General features: G+C 41.5%; 1 protein-coding gene across 1 annotated transcript in view; it reads right to left on the bottom strand.

Annotated features, from left to right (window-relative positions):
* Positions 1-5,074: 5,074 nt before the first annotated feature.
* LMF1 (lipase maturation factor 1) overlaps positions 5,075-11,745 on the bottom strand; it is a 641,107-nt gene continuing 634,436 nt past the window's right edge. The window contains exon 11 of the mRNA XM_082261255.1: positions 5,075-5,640. Coding sequence (XP_082117381.1) covers positions 5,466-5,640 — 175 coding nt within the window. The 3' untranslated portion in view covers positions 5,075-5,465. The remainder of the gene's footprint in view (positions 5,641-11,745) is intronic.

Here is an 11,745-nt window from a genome sequence, read left to right as displayed (position 1 = left end):
TCAAGAGGAAGATGAGAGACACCAGACCAACAATGCAGACAAGCTGAAGGCCGCTATCAAAGTGACCTGGGCTTCAATAACACCTCAGCAGTGCCATAGGCTGATCACCTCTATGCCACGCCGCATTGATGCAGTAATTCATGCAAAAGGAGCCCCGACCAAGTATTGAGTGCATATTATACTGTACATGGACATACAGTACTCTTCAGTAAGCCAACATTTCTGTAGTAAAAATCCTTTTTTTATTGGTCTTATGTAATATAATTTTCTGAGATACTGAATTTTGGGTTTTCACTAGCTGTAAGCCATAATCATCAAAATTAAAAGAAAGAAATGCTTGAAATATATCACTTTGTGTGTAATGAATATATGAGTTTCACTTGTTAATATTTATTACTGAAATAAATGAACTTTTTGGATGATATTATAATTTTATGAGATGCACCTGTAAATACCTGTAATAAATGTAGCCAATCCTCACGTAGCTCATCCAATCCAGCCCATCCTCATGTTTTTACACAGGAACTTTCTGGAATATGTGATGTTCATAGATCAGTACCATATGCAAGAACCCCTAAACACAGGGTTGTAGATAAGAAATGGTGCTGGGGGGTTGGGGGATGTGCTATCAGATGTTTTCTAATGGGGCCTTGCCTGCTCCATCTGGATATCCACTCTGAAGGTGAACAGACACCACAGCATGACAGGTCAGAGACACAACACGAGGAAAACAATAATAATGCATTGGCAGCTAAATTAAATCTTTATTATATATTTTTTTTATTATTGAATATAAAATGAATCAACATTTGCCAGGATTATACAAAACATAACTTTTTTTCATTTTGTTTTGGTGATCAGGCCACACGCCCCTCGAAGGGTGTATAAACCCCCCATTCATAAAAGCTGACTTGATAAGCGTGCAGCTAATGGACGGAATTCCAGCAGAAGGGCTTTAGGATTTTATGATGTGCACAGAACACAACAGCTGGGACATGTTTTGCAGGGAATCTCTGCACATAGCACAATACCGCTGAGCATTCGGCCAACACAACTGCTGCCTAGTGAAAGCATCAGTTTTTGCCGGGTCCTATGTCCCACAATCCATCTCTGGTTATGGCCAAGAGCCAGATTCTACCCTGGCCACTCCAGGCACAATTCAACGTGTGTGATTTCATTAAAGGCAAACTCCACCAAAAGCTGATGGTTCAGTAATAGATTAGAGCTGTCAGTGTGAATCGCCTGCCACCTGCGACCATACAATGCATTCACCATTATCCAAAAGAGGATAAAGCTTGTGTTGGCTGGTAAATCTCTGGGTGCGATTAGTTGGGTGCTGGTGGGTGAAGTTATACACAAATCTATCATGGTGGTCACACATGTGTACATTATTTATTTCATTTAATAGGATCCCTTCAAGATGTGTGATTGGATTAGAGTTTTTTTTTTTTTAAATTGTTTTTGTTTTGTTTTTCAATTGGCTACACATGTTTTCAAATATTTAGACATGCTCAATTGATTTTTAATTTTTTCCAGGCAAAAAATGTGCAGCAATAAAAAAAAACAAAAAAATAACATTCCATGCATTCAGTTTAACCCCTAGGTGCCGACCACACGCAAATATGCGGCCTCTCGGCGGCCAGGCCTTGGCACCAAGGGGCCGCATATTATCATGCATCAGCGCCGACAGAGCTGTGCCGAGAGTGAGCGCCCTGTGTGCTTCCAACACAGTAACTTGTGGCTCATGAAAAGCTCCCCATTGATTTCTACGATTGGGAGTTTTCCTATCATGTGACTGCCGTGACAGCCAACCAGGGTGGTCACATGGTCATAAGCCTGCTATGTGTAGTGGCAAAGTGAGAAGCCTGCTATGAAGCCACAAGGAGTCACAGTCAGCTTCCCACAGTTAGCATGGTGGCGCTGGGGACCCGAAGACTGGAAAAGAACCAGCGAAGGTGAGGGAAGAGCTGGATCCCTGGACAAATAAGTGTCCTATTATACAGTATTTGTAGCTGCTGACTTTTATTCATTAATTTCTTTATTTTTGAGGAGGGGGGGGTGCTGAAGAACCACTTTAAAGGCTTTTTCCACTTCTGCAACCAAATTGTATTTGTTACATGCCTCCAACCACAAAGCATAACTAAAAAAATTTATTTTTAAAAGTCACAGCCTAACTTTTTTAGATGTTCTATTCTGGACCCTCCAGCAGTAAAAATTCTAGTCCTCTTTGTTTGTGAGGAGGTTGGGCAGATGTGTTTGGCACAATTAATCCTGTCTGTACTGAGCAGGCAGATCTTCATTAATTGTAATTAGAACACTATGGGGTTGATTTACTAAAACTGAAAAGCGCAAAATCTGGTGCATCTCTGCATAGAAACCAATCAGCTTCCAGGTTTTAGTGTCAAAGCTTAATTGAACAAGCTGAAGTTAGAAGCTGATTGGCTACCACGCACAGCTGCCCCAGAGTTTGCACTCTCCAGTTTTAGTAAATCAACCCCAGTGTGTCCTAATAAAGGGATAGAGGTTTGGGGTCTGGGCTTCTTCCACTGTAATGTTAATGAGGACAGACATGGGACAGACTCACTCTAACATTGCAACAAACATATAGTGGGGTTTTCTCAAATTTACCTGCAAAAAGTGGAAAGAGACTTTAAAGTGAAGTTGTGTTTCCTTTACATCCCCCAACCTTCAAGCCCATGTATAACAGGCATCGAAATCTGGCTGCTCATAAGGTGGTATACCACACACACAGCTCCCCTCTCTATTGGTCCACCATTATTAGTATGTGGAAGGTGGGGGTCAGCTTTGGGAACTACAAAAATCTATGTTCCATATTGGAGCTGTCTGGGTCTTTGGGGTTCTTGGTAAGCTGTGTGAGGTATAAATCACACTTGTTTAGCCAGCACAGGTTTTGTAGTGTCACCTACCTGGATGTACAGTGTAGAAGAGGAGTGGGAATCACAAAAATGGCACAACCATAAAATATTTGGACATGTAAAACAGTTCAAGAAAAATTTTTCATTTGTGTATTCAGCAGTTTGCTCAGAGTTCACATTTAAAACAGTTTCAATGCCTACCATTACTCGTGTTCACATTTTCCTTTTTCAGATGAAGGGCAGCAAGGCATGTTCCTCTCAGGGACACTTTTATTTGTGAGACTCACAGTATTCCTGCCAGTCTCCAGTACGGCAATTCAAAGGTTGGGTAATGGCTCAGAGAGTAAAAATGGCCGCTGCCGATTCATGAGGGTTTACATACTAACGCCCGGTTCACACCTGTGTATTTTTTGGTGCATTTTCAGTTTTGCAGAAACACACTACATTTAACATGGTTTCCTATGGGTCACGTTCACATCTGTGCATTTTATGAAAAGGGCCAGGGACTTTTTTTCTGGTTTTTGGTTCCATAGACTTGAATGGATCAAAAATGTGTATTGAAAAATGGTAAATGCACCTGGAATATGCAAATTTTAACATGCATAGGTGTGAACAAGGCCTTACGGAGCTGAGGATCTTCACTCAATAAATTGTTTGAATATCCACTTTAATTTTCCAGTGAAGTGAAAAGTAAATTCCTGTCTACCTATTATTTTATACGCACATGACTGGGTATTTAATAGCTAAGTTCACCTTTTTTTTTTTTAGTTTTTTTCTAAAATTAGGCTCCCCTATGTACTAATATACCATTAATGTACCCTGGTTGCAGAAAAATAAAAGCTTTCTTTGATTTTTAGAACAAGGCCTTACCTTAACCCCTGCTGTGTTCCATAGAAAGCCTAATTACTTCCTTGTATGTAGATTTGGGACATGAGAACCAGTAAGACACAGGAAGCAGTTTACCAGTTCACCTCATTAGCACACACCCTGCACCCATCAATTAGGTTTGCACGGCATCACCGGCATCCCTCTACTTGTGCATTGGCCTGGCTTGTCAATGTAAGCTGCCACAGCTGCTATGTTTACACAGCATCCCCAGTGTCCCCCCAGACGGCATGGGCTGCATGCGGCCAACAGGCGACACCCCTGATGTAGTGCAAGGGCCTGCCTGGCTGGATACAAAGTGAATGAATAGATAGGTGAGTCCTCCCAATTCATATTTTTGGTAAACCTAAATTGTGCAGAGATAGTGTATGGCCATCTTTATACACCTAAAACTAACTAGTCGCACTTTCAGTGCCATTAATTGTTAATGGCACCCCAAACGCAGAAGCCAATTTACATTTTACCATGGGAAAACAAGACAAGCATCAAACACAGCAAAATGCACAGTAAGATATGTGCAAACCACATTACGCCAAAATGTCCCATGAGCTGCCTTTGCCACATATAGAGCAGCCCACTGAAATCATCATGTTGCTCTATGCGTGTCATGGGAAAAAATGAGCCAAAAACATTCACTCCCATTACGCTAGATGTGAACGGGGCTTGAAAGTTCTTTACACGAGAACAATGAGGCTCCATTCACATATGTGTGTTTCCAAACACATGGCAAACCGCACAGAAAACGCACACTTTTGCAGTGTGTTTCATAAATACGCTGGAAACGCATCAAAAAGTTTGGTAAAAAATGTATTTTAAAAAAGTTCTGAAGCATCTTTGGGGCAATTGTTGCACGTATGGCAGTCCTATGTTTTTCCAAAAAAAATGTGAACATGAGTTACCGCTATGTGAAGATGTGTAAGGGACCTGAGAGCTGAGTGTCCTCTATCCACTCCCTTCTAAGTACTTGTATAAAGCTGGCCATACATTATGCAACTCGGACAATCAGATCGTACAAAATCTTTACAATTTCCTTTACATTTACCAGAACTATGGAATAGGAGGACCCATCTTAACAACCTATTCTGTGTGTATCAAATCAGGCAGGTCCTTACACTACATAGCTGATGGGCGATCTAAAGGAGATTGCAAAGTGTATGGTCACCTTAAAGGAAGAAGTAGGAAAGTGGGTAAAAATAAGAGGTGGTGGTATAGTAAGAAGGGAGGTGTGGTCTGAACTGGTAATACACGCACTATCACACCGTTTTCTGCGATGCAACAACACAATGAATGATGGGAAGTGATGAATTTTTTAAAACGTAGACATAAACATGAAATTTTAAACCGTCTGTGGATGAGGTAAGTGAGAGACAAGAACATTGGGATGGCTTGGCCAGAAATGACAATAGAAAACACTTATATTTATTAACAAAAGTGAAATTCAGCCCGAAAAGGTGAACTTAGCCTTTAAAGTGAACAGGAATTTGCATGATTGAATAACTGAACATCACCTATTGATTGAAGAGTCATACTTTTCTTAGTAACGTGATCAGTAGTAACAACAATTGTAGCATAGAGATACAAAACACCACTCTCAGAGTGGGCTAGGAAGTACCTGATTCAGCTCTATAAAAAGTATAAAATTACACATATCACCTGAAAAGCGGTTTTAGTGGAAAACAATCCCTAGTGATAATAAAGCCACCATCAGGATGGAGAAGGCAGAGGCCAAGAACGTGACTTGAAATATTTCTTTAAGCCTGCTAGATTGAGTGGTGGGAAATACTGCGCAATCCTTTTCCGAATCCACCACTTGCCCTCGGAGGCGTGTGTGCCCCATATACGGCTGAACTTGTAGCGGTAATGTTCTCCCCGGATCCATCTGCAGGGGGTAAAAGGAAATCGCAACAGGTTTACATCTATAATGATCATATAACAAGTCTGCAATGTAGTTTTAGGGATAGAAAAACTTTTCTTTAAAAAAAAAAAAAGCTGAAAAGCGTGTAAACTTTCAATACTTTAATGGGTAAGCTGTACGTATCCTATAAGCAGGTAATTTGTATTTTGCACAATAGAGTAGGGACTGACCAGGGAGGGATTACTTTGACACTGTTGGCCAGCTTGAACATGTATTGCAGTATAAGAAAAAATGCAATCAAAGAAACCCTGTTTTTATGCAAAAGCTTGCTAGACATATGAGTTAATGCAGACATTTCAGGGTATATACTGTATATATATATATATATATATATATATATATTTTATACATACAGTCATGGCCAAAAACATCGGCACCCCTGCATCTCTGTCAGATAATGCACCACTTCGCCCAGAAATTTGTTGCAATTACAGTACAAATGTTTAGGCATTCTCATGTTTATTTCCTGTTTGTATTGGTATGACACAAAAAAACTGGAGAAACAAAAAGCTAAATCTGACACATTCTACGTAAAACTCTAAAAATGGACTGGACAAAATTATTGGCACCTTCTCATAATTGTAAGAAATAATTGCATTCCAAGTCTGTGATACTCCTGTAAATTGTAATTAACCACTTCTTGACCGGTAGATTTTCCTGCTTAATGACCAGGCCCGATTTTGCGATTCGGCACTGCATGACTTTAACAGACAATTGCGCGGTCGCGTGACGCTGTACCCAAATAAAATTGATGTCCTTTTTTTCCCACAAATAGAGCTTTCTTTTGGTGGTATTTGATCACCTGTGCAATTTTTATTTTTTGCGCTATAAACAAAAAAAGAGTGACAATTTTGAAAAAAAAAAAAAAAAAAAAAACTATATTTTTCAGATTCTGCTATAAAACATTCCCCCCAAAAAAAATGAAAAATCAAAATTATTTAACATTTTAGGCCAATTTGTTTTCTGCTACATATTTTTGGTAAAGAAAAATCGCAATAAGCGTATTTTGATTGGTTTGCGCAAAGGTTATTGCGTCTATTAACTACGGGAAAGATTTATGTAATTTTTAGGGTTTTTTACTAGTAATGGCGATGAACTGCGATTTTTAGCGGGACTGCAACATTGCGGCGGACAGATCGGACCCCTAACTGACATTTTTGACACTTTTAGAGGTACCAGTGACATTACTACAGTAATCAGTGCTAAAAACATGCACTGTTACTGGCAGGGAAGGGGTTAATACTGTTGGTGATCAAGGGCTTAAATGTAAGCCTAGGGGAGTGATTCTATCTGTGGGGGGTTGGGCTTTAGAAATGATCACAGAGACATGCGATCCTATATAGCAGGATCACATAGCCTCTGTGATCATTGCAGGGAGAAGTACGGATAGCTGTGTTTACATCAGCCACCCGTCCTTTTCTCTCAGCGGGGAGAGATTGTCAGTGTCAGGCGGCAATCGGAGCTGCCTGACACACGCGCCAGCTTCCCCGCTGACGATCGGTGGCGGCGCGCGCTCGCCCCCTAGCTCCTCCCAGGCAGATGCCGTCTATTAACGTCATTTTGCCTGTAGCTGCCACTCTGCCGCCGTTAAAATACAGTAAGTCGACAGGAAGTGGTTAAACTAAGCTGTATCATTTAAGTTCCCAGGCCGTGGAGCTGTAGCTAATCACCTTGGACGTGGACGAAAGAGAAAAATTGATCAAAGATTGCAACAAAGGATTGTTCGAATGGTGGATAAAGAAACTTTATCAGCTTCCAGACAAATGCAAGCTGACCTTCAGGCACAGGGTACAACTGTGTCAGCTCGCACTATATGTCGCCATCTGAATGAAAAGGGAGGCTAAGGTAGGAGACCCAGGACCACCCCACTGCTGACATAAAAGTATAAAAAAGCCAGATTGGATTTTGCCAAAAATTAGGAAACCAAAATCCTTTGGGAGAATGTGCTGTGGATATAAAAAAGAAAATTACAGCTTTTTCGTAAAGGCCATGATTCTACTGTTTTCAGAAAAAGAAATGAGGCCTTGAAAGAAAGGAATACAGTCCCTACAGTCAAAAATGGTGAAGGTTCACTGATGTTTTAGGGTTGCTTTGTTGCTTCAGGCACTGGATGTCTTCCCTGTGTGCATGCCATTATGAAATCTGAAGACTACCAAAGAATTCTGGGGTGCAATGTAGGGCCCAGTGTCAGAAAGTTAGGTCTTCGTCAGAGGTCATGGGTCTTACAGCAGGACAATGACCCAAAGCACATGTCAAAAGGCATCCAGAAATGGTTTAGGACAAAGCGCTGGAAAGTACTGAACTGGCCAACAATGAGTCCCGATCTAAATCCCGTAGAGCACCTGTGGAGAGATCTCAAAACAGCAGTTGGGAAAAGAAACCCTTCCACACAGAGAGACCTGGAGCAATTGACAAAAGAAGAGTGGTTCAAAATTAGCAGTAGAGAGGTGTAAGAAAAGAATCAATGGTTACAGGAAGTGATTGATTTCAGTTATTTCTTCCAAGAGGTGTGCAACCAAATATTAAATTGAGGGTGCCAATAATTTTGTCCAGTCAATTTTTTGAGTTTTGTGTAGAGTGTGTCAGATTTGGTTTTTTGTTTCTCCATTTTTGTGTCATACCAGTACAAACAATGAAATAAACTAAATGCCTAAACATTTGTATTTGCAACAATTTTCTGAGTGAATTGGTGCCTTATCTGACAGAAATGCAGGGTTGCCAATATTTTTGGCCATGACTGAATATACAGTATATATATATATATATATATGTGTGTGTGTGTATATATAAATATATATATATATATATACACACACATACATATATATGCACACACACACACGCACACACACATATATATATATATATATATATATATATATATATATATATATATATATATTACTCACAGAGGAGCGAAATCATGAAACATATTTTTAAGAGAACTTCCCAGTCAGGTGCACAAAATAAAAATAAAACCCGTTTTTCATTTGCATCCTGCCGAGAAGTGGTTAATGCAGCGTACGCCATTGTTGCCCGGTAGCAGCTGTGAGCAGCGATTGCTTTCATGGCTCTCTAAAAAGCGGTCTGGTGTTATGACATCTTCCAACTGTACGCGTTAAAAATTAGAAGCAATATCTGAGTTGTATGAGGGAGGGGGCCTAAATCTCATGGACAGCTGTAATTAGTTCCAGAGGGCAACAGCTGTCCCTGGGTGAACAGCTGAGAGATTTTTGGAGGGAAAAACAGGAACTGTGTTTTCTGTCAAAATTAACGACCTGACAAGGCCAGCGAGGGTGGGGAATAAGCCGAAACATGAGTTTTATTATTCCATACGTGCATTTAATATATATTATTGGCTTTTTATCTGGAGACCTCTTTGCAGGGTTTCCCTCCTAATTGTAAATCAAAGTGAGGAGGCTGGTGGAGAAACATAAATTCATTAAAAGCCATAAAACCTTCTCGCAGGTCTCAGCTCGGGCCTACCTCGGCCTATTAGGAGCGGTGTTCAGTCACCCTGGTGTGTAAAGTCTCTGGCAATTAATAGGGCTCTTTTTTTTTCTCCTCCAGATTGAATCTAGCGTTTCACCGTAACTCCTTTGTGGGTTAGGCGAGATGTTTTTGCAGCGGGAACGTGTGTTCGTATATCACCAGCGCTAATAAATCATGTCAGGTCAAAGAGACGGTTTAATTGACGCCTTAAATTGACGAGTCTGTGGGAGCTGGTAAAGAGGTCTTTATATCAAGCCAAGAGGGGTGTCTATGCGTTTTAATATCCTCTCCTCATAGGATATATGTCGCCGTGTAAGCAACCAGGGACATGCAGTACTGAGGCGAGATTTCCAGCAAAACACATGAGAACAGAATATTGGAGGGAAATTGCTGCAGAAATTCAAAATGTGTCACAAATCCAACAACACTTCTGGGTTTATTTCAAGTGATTCTAAAGGAAAACCTTGTTTTTATGGAATGGTTGGTAGCCCTGCCAGGTTTTCTATTTCTTTTGCAGTTTGTGTTCCTATGGAGAGATTTTTCTTCACTTCCTGTACTAGAGATACAACAGGAAGTGACAAGAAATCTAATTAAAAGGAGACAGTTGCCACTAAAGCAGGGGTCTTCTGTCCAAGATTTATTCTCACCTTCTGTTGTGATGACAATTGTAACATTTTGGCTTTCCCCTTGCCTTCTGACCTAGTGTCAATGTTTAGCAGAACAAATAGAGAGTGAATCTCCCCAGCATGGTTACAGATAGCAAAAAAGACGTGAGAGGGTCTTTAATCATTGCTGATGCCTTTCTATAGAATGATATGTGAAGAGCAGTAAGGCCTCATTCACATGGGGCATATCAATGAGTACCCCTGTGTGAGGCCATGTTTAATTACACGACGAAGCAAAGGTGTGCATATCAATGCAGGCAGTCCCACTGATGTCATTTGGGGCACAGTGGGTGCACAGACATAGCCACTGCTCCCAATTTGATATCTGTATGGGTGCATCCAGGTAACCCAACTCACACAGTGTGTGTTCGGGGCCCTGCACTGGCATGGATGTCCAATTGGGAGCATTGGCTGCTTCTGTGCAGCCGCTGAGTTCCAATTGACATCAGCGGGAGAGTCTGCACAGGGATGTGCATCCCCGTAAAGGTAACAGGACCTTGCAGAGGTGTACGCATTGATGCCTTTAGTATCTGCTTAAGTATGCCAAATAGATTAGTATCTACCATGTCATGGAGAGGGGAATGTTTTCTTGACACACAACAGGGCCCCTTAATATCACATAGCCATCATGCTACAGTGTTCATATTGCAGTCTATACACAGCGGTCCAGGCATGCCGTTAGAACTGTCAGAAATCATGGGGAAATTTGGATATGACAATATTGCGCTAACATTGGCAGGGGTTTAAAATGTGTACAGAGCACATGGGTCAAATATGTATATATAGTGTACAAAAGGGGTCAGGAGTGTGTAATGCACAGAGTTCAGGGGTCAGGAGTGTGTAATGTACAAAGTGCAGGGGTCAGGAGTGTGTAATGTACAGAGTGCAGGGGTCAGGAGTGTGTAATGTACAGAGTGCAGGGGTCAGGAGTGTGTAATGTACAGAGTGCAGGGGTCAGGAGTGTGTAATGTACAGAGTGCAGGGGTTTAGGAGTGTGTAATGTACAGAGTGCAGGGGTCAGGAGTGTGTAATGTACAGAGTGCAGGGGTCAGGAGTGTGTAATGTACAGAGTGCAGGGGTCAGGAGTGTGTAATGTACAGAGTGCAGGGGTTTAGGAGTGTGTAATGTACAGAGTGCAGGGGTCAGGAGTGTGTAATGTACAGAGTGCAGGGGTCAGGAGTGTGTAATGTACAGAGTGCAGGGGTCAGGAGTGTGTAATGTACAGAGTGCAGGGGTCAGGAGTGTGTAATGTACAGAGTGCAGGGGTTTAGGAGTGTGTAATGTACAGAGTGCAGGGGTCAGGAGTGTGTAATGTACAGAGTGCAGGGGTCAGGAGTGTGTAATGTACAGAGTGCAGGGGTTTAGGAGTATGTAATGTACAGAGTGCAGGGGAGGAATAGTGTGGTCAGTGGGAGTAGAAAAGAGTCCAACATCAATTGGAGTAAACAATACCCCCCATCTTTGGTATCAGTGGGAGGAATAGTGCCCCAACATTGGTATCAGTGGAAGAAATAGTGCCCCATCATTGGTATCAGTGGGAGGAATAGTGCCCCAATATTGGTATTAGTGGGAGGAATAGTGCCCCATCAATGGTATCAGTGGGAGGAATAGCGCCTCATCATTGGTATTAGTGGGAGGAATAGTGCCCCATCATTAAGATTGGTGGGAAGAATAGTGCCCCATTGTTAGTATATCAGGGGAAGAATAGTGCCCTATCATTGGTGTCAGTGGGAGGAATAGTGCCCCATCATTGGTATTAGTGGGAGGAATAGTGCCCCATAGTTAGTATCAGGGGAAGGCATAATTAGTATCAGGGGAAGGAATAGTGTCCTATCATTAGTGGTAGTGGGAGAAATAGTGCCCCATTATTAGTGTCAGTGGGAGGAATAATGTCCCATATTTGGTAGCATTT

Source organism: Pelophylax lessonae, assembly GCF_965119305.1.
Source record: "Pelophylax lessonae genome assembly, chromosome: 6".
Taxonomy (NCBI): Eukaryota; Metazoa; Chordata; class Amphibia; order Anura; family Ranidae; genus Pelophylax; species Pelophylax lessonae.
The sequence above is the reverse complement of the archived record's forward strand: the minus strand, read 5'-3'. Positions and strand labels throughout refer to the sequence as shown.